The sequence below is a fragment of the Anolis sagrei genome, chromosome 11 (genome assembly GCF_037176765.1).
Source record: "Anolis sagrei isolate rAnoSag1 chromosome 11, rAnoSag1.mat, whole genome shotgun sequence".
Classification (NCBI taxonomy): Eukaryota; Metazoa; Chordata; class Lepidosauria; order Squamata; family Dactyloidae; genus Anolis; species Anolis sagrei.
Window position 1 is genome coordinate 15,248,135 of NC_090031.1, and position 22,678 is coordinate 15,270,812.

General features: G+C 45.7%; 2 protein-coding genes across 3 annotated transcripts in view; both read right to left on the bottom strand.

Moving 5' to 3' along the window:
* The window catches only part of RABL6 (RAB, member RAS oncogene family like 6), a 34,450-nt gene extending 31,630 nt beyond the window's left edge, over positions 1 to 2,820 (bottom strand). Inside the window, exon 1 of one of the 2 annotated variants that reach the window (XM_060757282.2) lies at positions 2,235 to 2,820. In XM_060757282.2, coding sequence (XP_060613265.2) covers positions 2,235 to 2,367 — 133 coding nt within the window. In that variant the 5' untranslated portion in view covers positions 2,368 to 2,820. The remainder of the gene's footprint in view (positions 1 to 2,234) is intronic. The other variant, XM_060757283.2, reaches the window with a different exon arrangement.
* Positions 2,821 to 8,371: 5,551 nt separating this feature from the next.
* On the bottom strand, positions 8,372 to 22,678 carry CCDC183 (coiled-coil domain containing 183). The gene is made up of 13 exons (XM_060757280.2): positions 22,305 to 22,678; positions 20,111 to 20,229; positions 19,860 to 20,027; positions 19,018 to 19,122; positions 18,818 to 18,940; positions 13,623 to 13,751; positions 13,333 to 13,393; positions 13,087 to 13,187; positions 12,831 to 12,991; positions 11,022 to 11,187; positions 9,150 to 9,278; positions 8,642 to 8,738; positions 8,372 to 8,555 (listed from the first exon to the last, which is right to left on the bottom strand). The coding sequence occupies exons 1-13, from the start codon at positions 22,372 to 22,374 to the stop codon at positions 8,434 to 8,436; spliced, it is 1,551 nt and encodes a 516-aa protein (XP_060613263.2). The 5' UTR covers positions 22,375 to 22,678; the 3' UTR covers positions 8,372 to 8,433.

The window sequence follows — 22,678 nt, forward strand, 5'->3', positions numbered from 1 at the left end:
CTTGTTGCCATGATCTTGGTTTTTTTATGTTTAACTGCAACCCAGCTTTTGTGCATTTTTCTTTCACCTTGATTAGAAGGCTCCTCGGCTCCTTCTCGCTTTCAGCCATCAAAGTGGTATCATCTGCATATCTAAGGTTGTTAATGTTTCTTCCAGTAATTTTCACCCTAGCCTTGCATTCGTCAAGCCCCATAAATTGCATGATGTGTTCTGCATACAAGTTGAATAGGTTGGGTGAGAGTATACAACCCTGCCGTACGCCTTTCCCAATCTTGAACCAGTCTGCTGTTCCATGGTCAGTTCTATCTGTTGCTACTTGGTCCTTATACAGATTCCTCAGGAAAGAAATAAGGTGATTTGGTATGCCCAGACCACCAAGAACTTGCCACAATTTATTATGATCCACACAGTCAAAGGCTTTAGAATAGTCAATAAAGCAGAAGTAGATGTTTTTCTGAAACTCCCTGCCTTTCTCCATTATCCAGCGGATATTGGCAGTTTGGTCTCTCGTTCCTCTGTCTTTTCTAAACCCAGCTTGTCCATCTGGCAACTCTCCATGTATTGCTGGAGTCTTCCTTGCAGGATCTTGAGCATTCCCTTACTGGCATGAGAAATAAGGGCCACTGTATGGAAGTTTGAGCACTCTTTAGCATTTCCCTTTTTTGGTAAGTTGATTTTTTCCAGTCTGATGGCCATTCCTGTGTTTTCCATATTTGCTGGCATATGACATGCATCACCTTGACAGCATCATCTTTCAAGATTTTTAACAGTTCGGCTGGGATCCCGTCATCTCCTGCTGCCTTGTTGTTAGCAATGCTTCTTACGGCCCATTCAACCTCACTCTTCAGGATATCTCTAATTCACTCACCACACCATCAAAACTATCCTCGATATTATTATCCTTCCTATACAGATCTTCTATATAGTCTCACCACTTTCTCTTGATCTTGGGGAGATGGTTGTGGGGTATAAATGAAGATTATTATTATTATTATTATTATTAACAACTGTGATACAGATATTTACATCCAATATTATCCAACTGCAGGCCCCCCAACAGAAATGATCTTCTAACATTCCTCTTGCAAGGACAGGAAAGATCCGCCATAATCAGAGTTGCTGTTCATTCGTTCATTCGTCTCCAACTCTTTGTGACCTCATGGACCAGTCCACGCCACAGCTCCCTGTTGGCCGTCACCACCCCCAGCTCCTTCAAGATCAGTCCAGTCACTTCAAGGATGCCATCCATCCATCTTGTCCTTGGTCGGCCCCTCTTCCTTTTGCCTTCCACTTTCCCCAGCATAATTGTCTTCTCCAGGCTTTGCTGTCTCCTCATGATGTGGCCAAAGTACTTCAACTTTGTCTCTAGTATCCTTCCCTCCAATGAGCAGTCGGGCTTTATTTCCTGGAAGATGGACTGGTTGGATCTTCTCGCAGTCCAAGGCACTCTCAGCACTTTCCTCCAGCACCACAGCTCAAAAGCATCGATCTTCCTTCGCTCAGCCTTCCCTAAGGTCCAGCTCTCACATCCGTAGGTTACTACAGGGAATACCATGGCTTTGACTAGGCGGATCTTTGTTGTCAGTCTGATGTCTCTACTCTTTATTGTTTTATCGAGACTGGACATTGCTCTCCTCCCAAGAAGTAAGCGTCTTCTGATTTCCTGGCCACAGTCTGCATCTGCAGTAATCTTTGCGCCTAGAAATACAAAGTCTGTCACGGCCTCCACATTTTCTCCCTCTATTTCCCAGTTGTCAATCATTCTTGTGGCCATAATCTTGGGTTTTTTTTTTTATGTTTAGCTGCAACCCGGCTTTTGCACTTTCTTCTTTCACCTTGATTAGAAGGCTCCTCAGCTCCTCCTCACTTTCGGCCATCAGAGTGGTGTCATCTGCATATCTGAGGTTGAAAGCCTTTTTTATTCTGAAAGCTATCAAGAAAAGAGCAGATTTCCGGAAAGAAGAACCAGGAAAATAAGTCTCTGACTGTAAATAGAAGGTCAGCTGTTGTCCTCTCCTTTTTGCCTTGCCTTTTACTCGTGTTGTATTTTGAAATGGTCATATGACTGGTCAAATAAATAAATTATTATTATTGTAGTTATATTGTGTGTGTGTACAACATAGATTCCGCAATGTAAACACGCCTTGAACCTCCCACGGAAGAACCCAGGGAAGCGGGGCCCGAGTGGCCGGTTCCGCAGCGGGTCCCTCCCGCCCCGACCCAGCCGGACTCACTGTTGTACTGGACGCCCTTGGCGAAGCGGCGCTGCAGGGCCTGGTTCATGGACTGGAGCCCCGCCGGGATGGGCCTGTCCCTGCCAGGCGGGGCCTGGTCGGAGCCCACCAGCTTCTTCAGGGCCGAGAACATCCTGGCTGCGAGGGAAGAAGGGCCCCGGGGCTTGCTTACATGGCTCGCGGCCGGAGGAGAGGCCTCGGGGCGGCTGCAGCCTCTGCTACTCTTCCTCCTCGCCGCCTGCCTCCTTCCCTCACAGCCTCCGCTGCCGCCATCTTGGCCCGGCCTCTTTCCTGGCCCCCCTCAGCCTTTCGAAGCAGCTACGGCGGCCCGCGAGGGACATCCCGCGGCGCCATATTGGAAATACGGGTAGCGCCGAGGGACGAATTATTTCAGTCACCCCTTCGGTACAAATTACACAAAGAGTTTTCTAAATAATTATTATAAATAATAACTAGTTATAAATAAACCATCCTCTTGTGTTCACTGAGGAAGGGGAGACAGAGAAGTTTTTCCCACAAAGGCCGTCTATTTTCCTTTTTTCTTCCCTACCGCAAACCCGCCGCCATCTTAGTCGCGCCTCGTCGCTAAGCAACCAAAAGAGCGGGAAGCGACGACGGTGGCTCGAGGAGGCCAAAAGAGCTAAGCTTTCTCTCTTTAAGGACTTCGCGTTGCCAGAGTGTTGTTTACTGTGTAGAAGTGAAACTCAGAACAGGCCTCCAAACCTATTCCTTCCCTTAGAAACCAAACAAGCCCTGAAAAGTGAGCATTTAGGCCAAGCATGGGCAAACTTGGGCCCTCCAGATGTTTTGGACTTCAACCCCCCCCCCACACCATTCCTAACAGGTATATCAGTCTAACAACTGAGAATCATAGAATCAAAGAGTTGGAAGAGACCTCATGGGCCATCCAGTCCAACTCCCTGCCAAGAAGCAGGAATATTGCATTCAAATCACCCCTGACAGATGGCCATCCAACCTCTGCTTAAAAGCTTCCAAAGAAGGAGCCTCCGCCACAATCCGGGGCAGAGAGTTCCACTGTTGAACGGCTCTCACAGTCAGGAAGTTCTTCCTCATGTTCAGATGGAATCTCCTTTCTTGTAGTTTGAAGCCATTGTTCCACGTCCTAGTTTCCAGGGATGCAGAAAACAAGTTTCTCCCTCCTCCCTGTGGCTTCCTCTCACATATTTATACATGGCTATCATATCCCCTCTCAGCCTTCTCTTCTTCAGGCTAAACATGCCCAGCTCCTTTAGCCGCTCCTCATAGGGCTTGTTCTCATTTTATCATTTTAGTCGCTCTCCTCTGGACACATTCCAGCTCGTCAATATGATATCGAGCTCTTTTTGGGGGGCTTTCCCAGCGAGGAAGGCCCCAGAAGACCGCCAAGGGGGTCTTTGACCTTGGTGAGCAGCCAGCGAACGCCAATCCAAAGATGCAAAATATTAAGAATTAATCTCACCAGAGGCTTGAAGAGGTATCAGAGACCGAAGCGTTTATTTCTGCGATTCAGCTGAAAAGGATGCGTTACAGGGATATTTCCACCATAAGCATACACTACAGTGATTTTCAGGCATATTTATACAAGTAAAACAAAGAAAACCTGGTTTGAAACTCCCGCCCGCCTTCTGTCAGTTTTCTCTGTCCCGATTGGCTGGCTCCGGAACAGCTGGGAGGAGGCTTGGCCGCATGTCCCGCCTCCCCTCCAATCGCCGGGCGCTGTCGCCTCCAGAGGGCCAATCAGAGCCCTTAGAGTGCCTCCGAAGATGGTCCAATCAGCGGCCAGGAGGCGGGACGTGGTTTGACAGCTCGGAGGGGGCGGAACGCCTGGGAGGCGTCAGCCAGCTGATTGAAAGCCTTTGTTCTTACACGCCAGGGTGGCAGACGGGAGAAACAAAGGATTTCCTGATTTCTGATTGCAGATGTGTATAGACATGAAAAGGGGCTATTGGTGGCATTCGGATCTCAAACTCTGCAGACAAGGGGATCCTTAATCACAAAGGAGCTTACACAAATGCCATGATTGATTTAATCAGTCCGTTTTCCGGGTTTCGGTTGACCCATCTTTGGCTTATTTGTCTGACTCTGAAAACAAACCTTGAGATAATTGTCAACCCTGATCCATGCAAAATGTCAATATGAATGGGGTTTTTCTGAGGAAATTGGATTTCCTCAGCTGCAGCCTCAGGTCACATCCTTTCTTAGTAGGGTAAAGTTCAGAGGGGAAAAGTAGGGAAAAGGGCAAGGGTACATCTCATAGATTTCATATTATACATATCATATACATTCTTCATATATTTCATAAAGGGTTCCCCATCCCAACCCAGCAAAGTTTATTAGGGACAATAATATTTGATAATAAAGCATTTCATTTCCGTCAGAATGGTGATCCCCTTGGCAAAGGTGCACACACAGGCGGAGGCTGTGCCTGCCAAGGGGCCTGGTTCAGAGTCCGTAGAAAAAGTTCATGACGATAGGGCTTCAAGTCAATAAGTAAGGGCAAAAGAGTCCGTAAAGGGTTTCCAAACGGAGAAGTGTGGGGCAATGTTCTTTTGGGAAACTACATTTTCCTGATCAGGGGCCAGGGTCCAGTGCACAAGCCAGAGAATTCACAGAGAGGAAACAGGAACCCAGTTATGTGTGCTGGGTCAGGAAGCAACAGAATCCATCGTCCGGCCCTTGGCGAACTACAAATACTTGGGGAGGAAGATGCTCCGCATCAAATATCTCTCTTGAATTGTGGTGCCCAGAATTGGACACAATATTCCAGGTGTGGTATAACCAAAGCGGAATAGAGGGGTAGCATGACTTCCCTAGATCGAGACACTATGCTCCTATTGATGCAGGCCAAAATCCCATTGGCTTTTTTTGCTGCCACATCACATTGTTGGCTCATGTTTAACTTCTTGTCCACGAGGACGCCAAGATCTTTTTCAGACATACTGCTCTCGAGCCAGGCATCCCCCTAATTTGCCTTGTCATTAGACTTCAAGTTGATATCGGAGGTGACCACTCCCCCCCAGGACTCTGTAAAACTGTGGTTCTCAACCTTCCTAATGCCACAACCCCTTAGTAAAGGTCCTCATGTTGTGGTGACCCCCAACCATAACGTTATTTTCGTTGCTACTTCTTTAATTTTGCTCCTGTTATTAATCATAATATAAATATCTGATATGCAGGATATATTTTCACATTTGGCACAAATATCCGATACGCCCAAATTTGAATACTTGTGGGGTTGGAGGGGATTGATTTTGTCATTTGGGAATGTTGGAGTTGCTGGGATTTATAGTTCACCTAAAATCAAAGAGCATTTTGAACTCTACCAATGATGGAATTGAATCAAACTTGGCACACAGAATTCCCATGGCCAAGAGAAATACTGGGAGAGTTTGGTGGACACTGACCTTGAGTTTTTGGAGTTGTAGTTCACCTACATTCAGAGAACACTGTGGACTCAAACAGTGATGGATCTGGATCAAACTTGGCACAGATAATCAATGTGCCCAAATGTGAACACTGGTAAAGTTTGAAGAAAATAGACCTTACCATTTGGGAGTTGTAGTTGTTGGGATTCATAGTTCACGCACAATGAAATAGCATTCTGAACCCCACCAATGATAGAACTGGGCCAAGCTTCCCACACAGAACACCCATGACAAGGAGAAAATACTATGTTTTCTGATGGTCTTTGGTGACCCCTCTGACACCCCCTCGTGACCCCCACAGGGATCCCGACCCCCAGGTTGAGAAACACTGCTGTAAAAGATGGTTCTGAAAGGGTCTTAGAGTGAAATTTGCAAATGCTAAGCAAGGGGCTTTGAATGAAATTAACAGCAAAAGAGAAACATACCCTTTCTCTGTAGAAAAGGAGCAACACAGAAGAAAATGTTTTTGAGAGACAAGATGTGACATGTAGAGGTCATACAAAGTTCAAACTCACAGTTGTGTTGTGGTTAAGCCAAAGGTTGTGGTTAAGCGCAGAGTCTGCAGGTACAAGAAGGTACTTTCCATCAAAAGAGCAAGGGAGGGGGGCTGGAAAGAGCGTACTTTCTATTACCAAAAAAAGGTTCTTGTTTACGTGAGGGTATATAAAAGCCAAGGTGGGCGGGAGAGGGGGCAATCACTTGAAGGGTAGCATCTGCGTATGCTGCCAGGCTGTCCGTCTTCTTCATGAGGTAAAGGTAAAGGTAGTCCCCTGACATTAAGTCCAGTCATGTCTGACTCTGGGGTGTGGTGCTCATCTCCATTTCTAAGCCGAAGAGCCAGAGTTGTTCGTAGACACCTCCAAGGTCATGTGGCTGGCATGACTGCATGAAGCCCCCTTACCTTCCCGCCGGAGCGGTACCTATTGATCTACTCACTTTTGCATGTTTTCGAACTGCTAGGTTGGCAGAAGCTAGGGCTGACAGCGGAAACTCACGCCGCTCCCCGAAATCGAACCTGCGACCTTTCGATCAACAAGCTCAGCAGCTCAGTGCTTTAACCCACTGTGCCACCAGGGGCTCCACTTTTTCATGAAGAAACTAAAATAAACCTTGTTTTTTTATCTTTTTTTGGGATTGTCTCCTTCCTTATGTGCTCCCGTGATGTGGACCTAAGAAGACCCAATTTAGGGTCAGTTCAAAACCAAGGAATTCATAGTTTTACCAGGGACACCAGGTTGGAATGATCCCATAATCCGCTATCTCTCCCCCATGTGGGAATCTAAGGCTCTTTTCATTGCCCCACATGGCAATGCCCCTGTAATCCACACTTTATGGACTTTTCTATGAACTTTTAGAAATCTTTAATCAATTTTTCATGGACTTTGGAACTCTTGTGGACCCTATACCAAACCCTTACGGACTTTTATGATATTTCACTGATCTATATGAACCTTTGGTGGACTGTGGAGGGAGGGAGGGCTGATTGGGCTCCCTTGACCTTACATGGTTTATCCTTTATGATTTCCTTGTATGTTCCCTTTTCCCATTATATGTGTGTATGTCTATATTTATGAAATATGAAGGGAAAGTCACTGTTTTCAAAATCCAGTAACTCACCTAGCTCACCCATTTGAATGGACAATAAAACAAATGGTTCTTATCAGCCAGATCTCAGAGGGCACTAAGCTAGTCCATCTGGAGATAAGACCTCTGGGCATCTTGATCCACCAACACCAAAGGTGTTTTTCTGTCTGCGAGGAATTAAGACTTCACTACATCTTCTTCCATTATGTCAGCCCTGCTGAAACCAGTTCCAAAGTTCATCAACGCGCCCCATATCTCCGGATGATAAAACAAAGGACCTGGCCACTTACGCCAGACTACAGATTATGATTCCAAGGAACTTAAACAATAAGCCCTGGCCAGCTTGAGGGCTTACGCACTCACTGAGCCATTTTGCAAACATTAGTCATTTAAACCAGTCAACTGGACATTTCTTCATTGTTTTCTTGTTGCCCGCCTCCCTTCCACTCCATTGGCTGAGAGGCCAAAGCAGAGCTCAGGCCACCATTGGCTATTCTGCTGGCTTGCCAACGTCACAGCCAATCACAACGAAGCTGGCTCAGGGAGTGGGCATGGAAACTTTTGAATCTGAAATCTATATATTCTGTATTTACCTGCCTAGCAGATATGTCGATTTGTTTGGCGGAATTACTGCAATCGTCATCCTTTCTAGCTCGAATGAAATAAATATCTCGGTAGCTTCTGCTTCAACTTGGTGAGATTTATCTTGCAATATTGGCTTCTCTTTTCTCACCAGGCAACCCACAATGGCTTGGGCCTAATCCACAGCCGTTCTAAATTGCTCGACAACACAACTTCGGCCCTCCCTCCAAGTGTTTTGGACTTCAACTCCCACCATTCCTAATAGCCTCAGGCCTCTTCCTTTTACCCCTCAGCCGCTTAAGTGATGAGCAGGTATATCAGTCTAACAACTGAGAAACCTAATTTGCCTTGTCATTAGACTTCCAACTTGGGCCCTCCAGGTGTTTGGACTTCCACCATTCCTAACAGCTTCCTAACAGCAGCTGAGGGGGGAAAGGAAGGGGCCTGAGGCTGTTAGGAATGGTGGGAGTTGAAGTCCAAAACACCCGGAGGGCCCAAGTTGGCCCATGCCTGCTGTAAACAATGTTGATAACAACACACAACAACTGAATGTATATATATTTATTTTTAAAAAGAGAATTATACACAAATTGGGATAGTGATGACATTCACTTCTTGGAGATACCTCTCTGCTTCTTCTTCGGGATTTTGGTTTTCTCTTCAATGAGCTTCAGGCCCTGCTTCTTGATTTCTTCACGGCTGGGAACGGAGCTATGGTCCATGAAGTGCTCTGTGGCGGGGAAGAAAAAGGCCTCACGTGTAAATATCAGGCACACTGGACAGTTGTTGTTGTTGTTTATATGCCTCTTTCAATACCTCTGTAGTCATCTTCGTCTTCTTCATAACTGATCCTCAGGTTACGGCGCTCCTCCCGGGTGCTGTTCTCCAGGAAATCCCTGAGCTCCACAAAAGTCTGGAAGAGGTTTAAATAACGTTTTCAAATATTATTTATTCCTTTAAAAATATTTTCCCATATTTCTTTATATTTTTTCTTTATTTCCCCCTTATTTTTATTTGTTCATTTATTTATTTAGGACATTATTTATTTATTTATTTATTTATGACATTTATATGCCACCCTTCTCACCCAAAGGAGACTCAGAGCAGCTTACATGATATATATACATACAATATATTATATTATTAGCATAGCACAATATCAGTATTATATATTACTATATTGTACGATTCAATTATAATATTATTAGTAATATTACATGTAATATAAAATATATAATTGTAATATTGTATTATTAGTGGTAGTAGTATTATATTTAAATATTCCAATAGATGTCCAACCGAGGCAATTCTAGGAGTCCTTTACCTCATTGCTTTCCTCTTGGCTGAAGTCAAAAGAGGGCCGTTTGGCCATGGTATCGACCAAGTACAGCAGTTTGGTTTCGCAGAACTGCAGCTTGTCCAGCATATCCCCCGTCTCCTCCTGAAAATCCGCCTGGAGAGAGAAAGGCCTTTCTTGTTCGCACTGCGAAATTAATGCAGTTTGGCACCCCTTTGAATTGCCATGGCTCAAGGCCAAAGGACCCTGGGAGCTGTAGTTTGGAACTCTCTAGAAGACAAAACTGCATAGGACGGGTAAAGTGGCTCCAAACTGCATTCATTCTACATTGTAAATACTATTAAGGGGAAAGACCCCAATGTAATAATCATGTATCCCAAAGACCTATAGACTTATGAAACCATAAGGGAGCGCCTCAAGGGCAGGAGTTAATTTGCTCTGAAAGGTAATAATAATCATAATACAATAATAGTAATATGTTGTTGTTCATTCGTTCAGTCATTTCCAACTCTTCGTGAACCCATGGACCAGCCCACGCCAGAGCTCCCTGTCAGCCGTCACCACCCCCAGCTCCTTCAAGGTCAATCCAGTCACTTCAAGGATGTCATCCATCCATCTTGCTATAGTAATATAGTAACGTAATAATATAATGTGTCATAACAGTAATACAATAATAATAATTGTAATAATAATATAATATATAGTAATACTAATATATAAATGGTAATATAGTAATAATAATAATATTACTATATTATATATTTTATTATTATTATTATTATAGTAATATTATTAAATAATCTATTATAACATATTTCCCACATTATATCACCCTGAGTTTCCTCAGTGAGATAGGTGCAGGATATAAATAATAATAATACTAGGTTCTTGTGGGTTTTTTTCGGGCTATATGGCCATGTTCTAGAAGCATTTTCTCCTGACATGTCGCCTGCATCTATGGCAAGCATCCTCAGAGGTAGTGAGGTCTGTTGGAATTAGGAAAATGGGTTTATATATCTATGGAATGACTGGGGTGGGGCAAAGAGCTCTTCTCTGCTGGAGCTAGGTGTGAATGTTTCAACTGACCACCTTAATTAGCATTTGAAGGCTTGGCTGAGCCTGGGGGAATCTTTTGTTGAGAGGTGTTAAGATGTGCCTGGTTGTTTCCTCTCTGCTGTTTTGCTGTTGTAATTTTAGAGTTTTAAAATACTGGTAGCCAGATTTTGTTCATTTCCATAGTCTCCTCCTTTCTGTTGAAATTGTCCACATGCTTGTGGATTTCAATGGCTTCTCTGTGTAGTCTGACATGGTGGTTGTTGGAGTGGTCCAGCATTTCTGTGTTCTCAAATAATATGCTGTGTCCAGGCTGGTTCATCAGGTGCTCTACTATGGCTGACTTCTCTGGTTGAAGTAGTCTACAGTGCCTTTCATGTTCCTTGATTCACAACGGTAAAAGAAAATGAAGGAAGACTGCCTTTTCTCGATGTCCTAGTCATCCGTAAACCAGATCAACAATTGGGTCACACCGTCTACAGAAAACCCACACACACAGATAGATATCTACATAAAAACTCCAACCATCACCCAAGTATTGAAATACGTGACACGCAAGGTAAAACTCAATAAACATAGAAGGGGATTTTAAAAGTTATAGTTAAAACTGAAGAAGAGCTTGGTCTTCGGTTGTGTTTTAAACCTCAACCTTTGCCTTCATCCAACTACAGCTCCCACGATGCCATGGCCTTGGGCAGTTCCAAGTGGTGTCGAACCGAAGTAATTGTTCAGTGTAGACGCACCTCCTGGTATGCTAAACCCATTTGGAGTGTGGTTTGGGAGGAGCAGCAGATAGGAGTGTCGTGAGGCACAGGAGGAATACCATCATCCCCAAGGGCCGAATACCTGGCCTGGGACTTGGATGCCGCAGAGACGGATGAAGAGGTTGTCGACCCCGTTCCCAAAATTCAGGAGCAGCTCCTGGTTCTTGGCGGCCTGGCTGCGCACCTGATCCAGCCGCTCTTCCTCCTCTGCCAGGCTTCGCTTCAAATCCTTTTCCAGCTTTTTAGAACTACAGTAAAATAATCAATAAACTGAAAAACTCATTTCTTGCCTTGTTTATTATCATCATTATATAATAATAATAATAATAATAATAATAATAATAATAATAACTATTATATTGTGTTTTATTGTTATTAATATATTATTATTTTGCTATTATATTTTAATATATTATTTATATTATTATTTGTAATTATTCTCCCCACCCTTCAAAGAAATAGGCCTCAAAGTGTGCATCTGACTCTTTTGCTTTTGGATTCCAACTCCCAGAAACCTCTATTTCCATCAAAGTCAATGGTCAGGAATTCTGGGAGCTGAAATCCTGAAAGGGCCAAAGGTTTGGCAGCCTCTGATATACTGTATAGAGCAAGCATGGGCAAACCTTTGGCTCTCCTGGTGTTTTGGACTTCAACCCCCATAATTCCTAACAGCCTACCAGAGTTGAAGTCCAAAATACCTGGAGGGCCGAAGTTTGCCCATGCTTGGGATAGAACTAAGGCAATTCAGCACAGCTTGGACTCCTGGGATTTGTAGTTTCCTACAGTCTTTGGAAAACTTCTCTGCCGAAGAGGGCTGGGGCCTTGCTAAAGCACAACTCCCAGAAATCCTATTGCATTCATTCAATGGTGTCGATGCATCCTAAATATCCCACCAATCATCTAGTCTGAAATATATTATTATTATTATTATCATTATTATTATTATTATCTCCCATAAATAAATATGTCACCGAACTATAACTCTCAGGACCCTATAACAAGGAGTCATAGGAATGAAAGGGGCATCAAACTGCATTAATTAGACAGTTTAGATGCATCCTAAACAAGAATGCTCTAGATAGATAGATATATTTATTATCATTTGAAACACAACAAGATGAGTCCACAGCAGACAAGATCACTCTGCTGGCTGTTGTATTGGATCACACGTCGGACACTTCCCAAGTGTTTAGGACTGTGTGATGTATCGGCGAATAATGCGTGCAGATCCCAGTAAGGTGTCCTTTTGCAGCTGGCAGATGGTAATCTTGTCAGTGCCAATTGTGTTTAAGTGCAGACCAAGGTCTTTAGGTACTGCACCCAGTGTGCTGATCACCACTGGGACCACCTTTACTGGCTTGTACCAGAGTCTTTGCAGTTCAGTTTTTAAATCCTCATATCGTGTCTGTTTTTCCAGTTGTTTCTGTTGTCACCAGGGATTGCAACATTGACACAATCACAATTTATTTATTATTATTTAACATATTTAACATGATATATTTATTATTAATAATAATATTAATATTAATAATAATATTATTTCTGCTAAATAAATATCCCACCTAACTGCAACTCCCAGGATCTCATAGCACTGAGCCATAGAAACTAAAGGGACATCAAACTGCATTAATTCAACAGTGTAGATGCATCCTAAACTACAAAGCTAGCTATATATCTTACTATTCGAAACACAACAAGATTAGTACACAGCAAGCAAGATCACTATGCTGGTTGTTGTATTGGATCACATTATTATTATTATTATTATTATTATTATTATTATTATTATTATTATTATTATCTTCCCTAAGTAAATATCCCACCGAACTGCAACTCCCAGGACCTCACAGCATTGAGCCATAGAGATTCAGCAGGCAAGCAGGTTCCGCACCTGAGCAATTGGGGGTTTTGGTGGAACTTGAGCCCAACCTGCTCCAGCTCCAGGGCCTTCAGCTGCTGCTCTAAAGCCTGGCTTTGCTCCTCCGACTCTTCGATTTGCTGCTGTAGGTTCTCCTCAGATGTTTTCTGGGCTTTGAACCGCCCAGCGATGTCCTGGAAGGAGAAAGGGACCTTGAGCGCGTCTGCAGTGGGGACACGATGTGATGCAGCTCACCCTCAGGGACCCCCAAAAAAGGAAGGTGACAAACCCAGAGGTGGGAGCACTTGACGGCACTCTTGATCTTCTCCACTTCGCTGAGGACCAGGCTCTGGAACTCCACCTGCGCCTTGGAGGCCTCCAGCTTCTGGCCTGAGATGGAGAGGAGGAAGAAAGAGAGGAGATGGAGGCCTTAGACCAGTGGTCTCCAACCTTTTTTTTTACCAGGGACCACTTTGACCAGGGATCTCTCTCCAACCTTAGTACCAAAAGGGTTACGAATCAGTAATATTTTGACCTTTTGTAGGCTCGCGTCCTGCCAGGGAAGGGAAGTCCATGTTCATGTCCCGCCGGGCCAGCTGTTGGGGAGAGGAAGGGGATGATGGGGCTTCAGGTCAACTAAGGGCCTCGACACACACAGCACAGCAAATCCCATGATGTGTTTCACAGCCCCCTTGGCTTTTGTAGGGTCATAGAGTGAAAGAGACCCCCAGAGGCACTCCCGACAGATGGCCACACAGCCCCTGTTTGCCTTGCTCCTCCTTGGGCCTGGCCAGCAACAACGCCGACCCTGTGAGGGAGGCTCACCGTCCTGCGGTGCCGGTCCCCGGCATCCTTGGTGTGGATGCGCTCCAGCTGCTTCTTCTGGAGGCTGAGAAGAGCCTCTCGAAACTTCCTGCCGGCTGCCCGGGCACTGCGAGCGGCGGCCATGTCCTCCTGCAAGGGAAGGGTCTCTTCATGTATTACCCACCTCTAATTTTGGCTCAGTATTCCTCCATTATGCCAAGTTGGGTCACGAAGGGTCAATGTGTCAAGTCTGATTCAGCTCCATCGAGCCCCAGAGGAGCCTTTACGCTCCAAACAAATAAACTGACATACATACATACATATCTATCTTCTTATATCTATAAATGGTAGATGATAAATAATAGAATGGGTAGATAAGCAAATGATAGATAGATGCATACATAGGACAGATGGAAAGACAGATAAAGACAGATTACCTACAAAGCCCTGAACGGTTTGGGACCTGCCTACCTGCGTGACCGCATTTCTATGGATGAACCCACATGATATCTTTGTTCATCTGGAGAGGCCCTGCTTGCGCTCCCACCTCCATCGCAGGCGCGATTGGTGGGGACGAGGGAGAGGGCCTTCTCAGTGGTGGCCCCTCGACTCTGGAACTCACTTTCCAAGGACATCAGGCATGCCCCAACTCTGGCAGTCTTCAGGAGGAGCCTGAAAACGTGGTTGTTCCAGTGTGCCTTCCCAGAATAATGAATTCTCAGCATTGTGCCCTCTAAATGCACTTTGCACTGATTTAGGATTGTTTGTGCGCTCTCACCAATGCCCCATCTCTCCTACCTTATTCATGGCTAGCATTATTTTTAACTTTAATGACATTTGTCCCAGCCATAGATTTTAATTGTGTGTTGTTTTACTGTCATTGTATATTGCTTTTTTGTTTATGAGTTTTATTTAATTGTTTTACTGTTGTTATCGATCGATAGATAGATAGATATCAAGCTACAAGGAGAGGAAAGTAATAACATTATTATTGTTGTTGTTTAGGTAAAGAGATATAGACAGACAATAGAAGAGAAAATTAAGTTTTATAAATAAACATGATGGATGGATGGATTGATGGGTGGATGAATAGATATGAATGATAGAACATGGGTGGATAGATTAAAGATGCTAAAGGTAGATACGAATGATAGGAATAAGTAGATAGATAGATAGATAGATAGATAGATAGATAGATAGATAGATAGATAGATAGATATAGATGAAAGATACTAATTATAGAAATAGATACATGGATTGATTGATCAATAGATAGATCAATAGATACGAATTATAGAAGATAGATAGATGATAGATGATAGATAGATAGATAGATAGATAGATAGATAGATAGATAGATAGGGATGACAGATAGATGAAAGATACTAAAGGTAGATACTAATTATAAGAGAGAGAGAAATAGATAGGAATGATAGAGGGTGGATAGATAGATGAAAGATGCTAAAGGTAGATATGAATGATAGGAATAGGTAGGTAGGTAGATAGATGAAAGGTACTAGATAAATAGATCGATCGATCGATTGATCAATAGATACAAATTATAGAAGACAGACAGACACAGACAGATAGATAGATAGGAGTGACAGATATATAGATAGATGATGATACTAAAGGTAGATACGAATAATAGGAATAGCTGGATAGATAGATGAAAGATACTAATTATAGGGATGGGTAGATGATAGATAGATAGATAGATAGATAGATAGATAGATAGATAGATAGATACGAATGATAAAAAATAGATAGATAGATAGATAGATAGATAGATACATAAGATACATAGATAGAGATACGAGTGACAGATTTATAGATAGATTAAAGATTCTAAAGGTAGATACTAATGATAGGAATAGATCTAGCGATAGGAATGATAGAGGACGGATGGATAGATGAAAGATGCTAAAGGTAGGAATAGAGAGCAGGATAGATAGATACGAATTATAGAGAATGCATCACCGAGACCTGGTTGGATGAGCTGGGGGGAGTAAATCTCACTCAGTTGTGTCCACCTGGTTTCGGAGTGCATCAGCAGGCCAGACAAGGGGGGCGGGGAGGAGGGGTCACAGTAGTCTTTCGGCAATCCATCGCCGTGATCAGATGCGCTGTTCCGCAGGCTTCGGGGTTCGAGTGTGTCCACTTGAAAGTGGGGAGCCGTGACAGTGTGGGGTTCCTGCTGGTGTACCGCCCACCCCGTGACCCAGTAGTTTCCCTGTCTGAGCTAGCGGAGGTGGTCTCTAATTCGGCCTTGATCTCCCAGCGCCTGGTGGTGCTGGGAGACTTTAACATCCACGCCGAGACCACCCTTTCTGGTGCAGCTCAGGATTTTATGGCCACCATGACGACCATAGGGCTGTCACAAATAATATCTGGTCCCACTCATCAAGCTGGACATACTCTTGACCTTGTTTTTGTGGCGGACAACGAATTGATTAGAGTGGAAGATCAAAACATCCTTCCGGTGTCATGGTCTGATCATTATCTGATCAGTTTTAGACTTGCTGCGACTCTCAACCTCCGCAGGGGTGGAGGACAGATTAAACTGGTCCGCCCTAGGAGACTGATGGATCCGGATGGATTCCTGAGGAATCTTGGGGCTCTTCCTGCCTTGGAGCCTGGCGTTTCCATCGACGCCTTGGTGTCTCTCTATAATGGGGAGATGTCCAGGGCGTTAGATGTGATCGCACCCGAACGCCCCATCTCGTTGCGTCGTGACAGGCCATCTCCCTGGTTCACTGGGGAGCTGGCCGTGATGAAGCATGCGAGAAGGGGGCTAGAGCGCAAATGGAGGAAATCTCGGGTCGTGTCTGATCGAGCACGGGCTAAAGCCTCTCTTAAGGCATACTCCGTGGCTATTCGGGTGGCCAGGAAATCATTCACGACCACCCGGATAGCGTCTGCAGCAAATAGATCATCGGAGCTGTTTCGGGTCGTGGGGGAACTCCTCCACCCACCTGTGGTGGAGGAGGTCACTGATGACCCAGCAGCTCGGTGTCGCGATTTCGCACACCACTTTGCAGGCAAAGTCGCCCAGATACGTCTTGAGCTTGACTCCAATTTCATCGCAGTACCAGAAGAGGTGACGGAGACATCTGCTTGTCCAACCTTGTGGGATTCTTTTAGGCTTGTTCTTCCTGAAACCGTGGAGGAGATTCTTGGGGCTGTGAGAGCGACCACCTCACCCCTAGACCCGTGCCCATCTTGGCTCATTAAATCAGCCAGGGAGGGGCTGGTTGATTGGTTTGTATTGATTATCAACGCATCGTTGGAGCAAGGGATTTTTCCATCTAACCTGAAACAGGCTGTGGTTCGTCCACTCCTCAAGAAGGCTTCCCTTGACTCCACGATGCTGAGTAACTACAGGCCAATTTCCAACCTCCCTTTTCTGGGTAAGGTGCTGGAGCGGGTGGTCGCCTCCCAGCTCCAGAGCTTCCTAGATGATACCAACTACCTAGATCAGTCACAATCTGGTTTCAGGCCTGGTCATGGCACCGAGACGGCATTGGTCGCCTTGGTGGATGACCTCCGCAGAGAGCTGGACAGGGGGAGTGTGACTCTGTTGGTTCTCTTGGACATCTCAGCGGCTTTCGATACCATCGACCATGGTATCCTTCTGGGTCGTCTCTCTGGGATGGGCCTCGGGGGCGCGGTTCTATCGTGGCTCCGGTCCTTCCTAGAGGGTCGAACCCAGTTGGTGAAGCTGGGAGACGCCTGCTCGGACCCCTGGCCTTTGACCTGTGGGGTCCCGCAAGGCTCTATTCTGTCGCCCATGCTTTTTAACATCTACATGAAACCGCTGGGAGAGGTCATCCGGAGTTTTGGAGTTGGGTGCCATCTCTATGCGGATGACGCACAACTCTACTACTCCTTTCCACCTAATGCCAAGGATGCCTCCCGGGTGCTGGACGAGTGCCTGGCCGCTGTGCTGATCTGGATGAGGAAGAACAAGCTGAAAATCAATCCCGACAAGACAGAGGTCCTCCTGGTCGATCGTAAACCGGATCGGGGTATAGGGTGGCTACCTGTGCTGGACGGGGTTACACTCCCCCTGAAGCCACAGGTCCGCAGTTTGGGTGTCCTCCTGGACTCGTCGCTTACACTTGAGGCTCAGGTGTCGGCGGTATCCGGGAGGGCCTTTGCACAATTGAGACTTGTGCGCCAGCTGCGACCGTACCTCGAGAAGGCTGATCTGGCCGGGGTGGTCCATGCCTTGGTCACCTCTAGAATGGATTACTGCAATGCGCTCTACGTGGGGCTGCCCTTGAAGTCGGCTCGGAAACTCCAACTGGTCCAGCGGGCAGCAGCTAGGATGCTAACTGAGGCTCATTACAGAGAGAGGTCAACCCTTCTGTTTAAGGAGCTCCACTGGCTGCCATTTATTTTCCGAGCCCAATTCAAGGTGCAGGTGCTTACCTACAAAGCCCTGAACGGTTTGGGACCACCCTACCTGCGTGACCGCATCTCCACCTATGAACCCACACGCTCGCTCCGGTCATCTGGGGAGGCCCTGCTCGTGATCCCATCCACGTCGCAAGCGCGCCTGGTGGGGACACGAGACAGGGCCTTTTCTGTGGCGGCCCCCCGACTTTGGAATGCCCTTCCAAAAGATCTCCGCCAGGCCCCTACTTTAGCAGCTTTCAGAAAGAACCTAAAAACTTGGCTGTTCCGATGTGCCTTCTCAGATTAGGAATCCCCACCCAAGTCCTAGAAGCACTTTAGCACAATTAACATTACTGCACACCGTACTATTTTATTCCCATGCTCCTCCTACCACTCTAGCACTTTTAACCCTATACCCCACTGCGCTGGCCGGCCCAGTTTTAAAGTGTCATGATGTATTGTTATTGTCGTTATTGCTTGCTTAACTTATTGATTTGCTATGTTTTCTACTGTTGTGTTGTTTTACTGTATTGTGTTTTGAGGCTTCGGCCTGTGTAAGCCGCATCGAGTCCTCCGGGAGATGCTAGCGGGGTATAAATAAAGTTAATAATAATAATAATAATAATAATAATAATGGATAGACAGATAAAGAAAGATACTAAAGGTAGGTACTAGTGATAGGAAGAGATGGATGGATGGATGGATGGATGGATGGATGGATGGATAGATATGAATGATAGAGGATGGATGGATGGACAAATGGACTGACGGAGAAATAGATCTAAATGACCCTTGGTATTGCGGGCCTGCCTGACCTTTGCTCTCTCCATGGCCTCGATCTCGTCACTGTTGCTGATGCGCATGCCTCGCAGCTTCTCTGGGTAGTCGGCCACCCGCTGCTCCAAGTCGTCCAGGATCAGGGGCAGATAGGAGACTTCCTGCGGGAGGGAAGGCCATGGGGTCAGAGGGGGTCAGGATCATGGTCAGGGCTGTGGGGGGGGGTATCCACACACACCTCTCTCAGCACAATCGCCATCTTCAGGTACAGGCTGTAGGTCTTCTCGGCCGTCATGATCTTCACCCGCATCTTCTCAATGTTGTTCTCCAGGCCACGGATCAGCTGTCACCCCAAAGACAAGGCCAGGAGAGAGGTCAACCCTCTGCCCTTCATTCCCAGAACTCCAGGAAACAAAAGAGTCAGCAGTGCAGAAGGACGGGATGCCGTTATCTAACGAATCCATGAGATGTGCTTGCAACCCCAGGCTGAATGCAAACGGTACCAATGGCACTGATGGGAATGCGGCATGGATTTCTAGGACCCCTTGAATGCCATTTACTAGGGCACTGCAATGCATTTATTGAGACCCCCGGATGTATTTACGGGGACCTCCTTCATTGGGAACCCCAAATACATTTATTACCAGGATGAATGCAAAAGGCAGCAAAGGCACTTACTGGGACCCCCTGTATCCATTTCCTGGGATTCCTGCTCTTATTGGGACCCCAATGCATTTCCAGGACCCCTGAATGCACTTACTGGGACCCCCAAATATATTTATTAGGATCCCCTTTATCCATTTCCTGGGAGCCCTTGATGCATTTATCGGGACCCTCGCTTTTGGGGCTCCCAATACATTTCTAGGACCCTCAACACAATTACTTGGACCCCAATGCATTTCCAGGACCCCCAAATGCACTTACTGGGACCCCAAATATATTTATTAGGATCCCCTTTATCTGTTTCCTGGGAGCCCAGTATGCATTTATTTGGACTCCAAAGGCATTTCTAGGAAGCTGGGATGCTTTTAACTGCAGGACCCCCAAATGCACCCCATTTCCAGGGGCTCCTTGGCTGACCTGCATCTGGGCCTGGGTCCGTGGGTCGGGGGTCTCCAAGTCCATTAGGTGCTGCAGCCGCAGCTGGAGGTTCTCCAGGCAGCGCTCCCTTTGGGCCACTTCAAAGAGCAGGAGGTTCTCGGCGTTCTTCTGGTCGAAGACGTGGCTGCAGAGGAGCTCCCGGTCGTGCTGTGGGGGGCAAGGGGCGGAAGGGGGTCAGCCGATGCTGGGCGCCAAGGGCCCTTCCTGTCCATTGGGCGCCAAGGGCTCACCTTCATGACGTGGTGCAACTCCGGCATCCCGGTCCAAGTCTTCTGGGGCAGGAAGCTCATCAGCTCCTTCTGGCACAGGTTCTCCTCCTTGCCTTGCAGGAAGAGCTGCTTCACTTGGTCTGGAGCAGAGGGCCAAGGGGACACATTGGGACAACCTGCACCCTATAGTAGTCCTTCCAATTGTTTTGGTGCCATGATTCACCGTCTATCATCTCTCTCTCTCTCTCTCTCAGTCTCCCCGTCATCTGTATCTATCTATATCTATTGACTTTATCCTTCCCTCCCACTTGTTTTGGTGCCAGGACTCACCCTCTCCTCTCTATATCTGTCTACATCTGTGTCTAGTGACCTCCTCCTTACAATTGTTATGGGGCCAGGACTCAGCCTCTAGTCTCATCCATCCATTCAACTATCATCTATGTGTATGTAGTCTGTTGGCTTCCTCCTTCCTTCTCAGGGCCCTTCCACACAGTCCTATATCCCAGAATATGAAGGCAGAAAATCCCACAACATCTGATTTGAACTGGGTTATCTGAGTCCACACTCAGATAATGTGGGATCTTCTGTGTTGATGTTCTGGGATATAGAGCTGTGTGGATAGGCCTCCAGTTGTTGTGGGGCCAGGGCTCACCCTCCACTCTCATCTATCTACCTATCTATCTATCCATCTATCTAAGTGTATATAGTCTGTTGGGTTCCTCCTTCCCCCTCAGTAGTTGCCATGGGACCAGGGCCCACTCTCATCTATCCATCTATCTATCTATCTATCTATCTATCTATCTATCTATCTATCTATCTAAGTGTATATAGTCTATGGCTTCCTCCTTCCCTCTCAGTTGTCGTGGGGCCAGGGCTCACCCTCCACTGTCTATCTATTTATCTATCGATCAATATGTAAATATTCTATTGGCTTCCTCCTTCCTTCTCAGTTGTCGTGGGACCAAGGCTCATCCTCACCTATATATCTTATCTATCTGTCTATCTGTCTATCTATCTATCTATCTATCTATCTATCTATCTATCTATCTTGTCTGTCTGTCTATCTATCTATCTATCTATCTATCTATCTATCTATCTATCTAAGTGTATATAGTCTGTTGGCTTCCTCCTTCCCTCTCAGTTGTGGGGCCAGGGCTCACCCTCCACTCTCATCTATATATCTATCTCTCTATCTATCTCAGGGGGCCTCAAACTAAGACCCGAGGGCTGGATATGGCCCTCCAAGTTAATTTACTTGGCCCTTGCTCAGGGTCAACCTAAGCCTAAAATGACTTGCAAGCACCCAACAACAATCCTATCTCATCAGGCAAAAGCAAGCCCTCACTTCCCATTGAAATACTAATAAGTTTATATTTGTTTAAATTGTTCTTCATTTTTATTATTGTATTGTTTTTAAGTGTTTTTTTGCACTACAAATAAGATATGTGTAGTGTGCATAGGAATTCATTCATTTTTCCCCCAAGTTATAATCCGGCCCTCCCAACAGTTTGAGGGACTGTGACCTGGTCCTCTGATTAAAAAGTCTGAAGACTGCTGATCTATCTTATCTATCTATCTATCTATCTATCATCTATCTATCTATCTATCTATCTATCTATCTATCTATCTATCTATCTATCTATCATCTATCTATGTGTATATATTCTGTTCTATCTTATCTTATCTATCTATCTATCTATCTATCTATCTATCTATCTATCTATGTGTATATATTCTATTGGCTTCCTTATCTTATCTATCTATCTATCTATCTATCTATCTATCTATCTATGTGTATATATTCTATTGGCTTCCTCCTTCCCTCTCAGTTGTCGTGGGGCCAGGGCTCACCCTCTACTCTCCCCTATCTATATCTATCTATACATAAATATACTCGCATGTTTCTAAATATTGGCTTCCTCATTTACTCCCGATTGTTGTAGAGCCAGTGTTAACTTACTTATCTATCAATCTATCTATCTATCGATTGATCGACCTATCTATCATTTACGTTATTATAGTCTGTTGGCTTCCTCCTTCTCTCTCAGTTGTTGTGGGGTCAGGGCTCACCCTCCTATCACCTATCTATCTATCTATCTATCTATCTATCTATCTATCTATCTATCTATCTCTTGATCATCTATATTGGCTTCTTGTGGAGCCAGGGCTCACCCTCCGCCCTCCCTTCCAAACCAAGCCCCTCCGGCCTCCTTGCCTTGGAGGAGAAGGATGGCCTTCAGTTTCCAAAACTGCTCCGCCATATTCTTTTTCTTGGGGCACTTCATGGTGCAGATTGGGAGATGGTCACATCCAGGTCAAGAGTCAGGGGAGGACAAGGGCCACACAAGGACGCAGGTGCCTCCAAGGGCTGAACCCACGGAAGGAGAAGCTTCTGGGCCGGAATCCGTCTTGGGCCTGTGGCCATTGTGAGCCAAGCACAGGTCACTGCCTTCCGCTGTGTCCAGAACCCCATTGTGTTCAGCTGGGCCTGAGCCAAGTGGGGGCGGCTGCAGCGGAAGACGCCAAGGCGATCCTAGGGCAGGAGAAATGGAAGGACAGACCTCCTGTTATTGATCTCTTCCTGTTTGT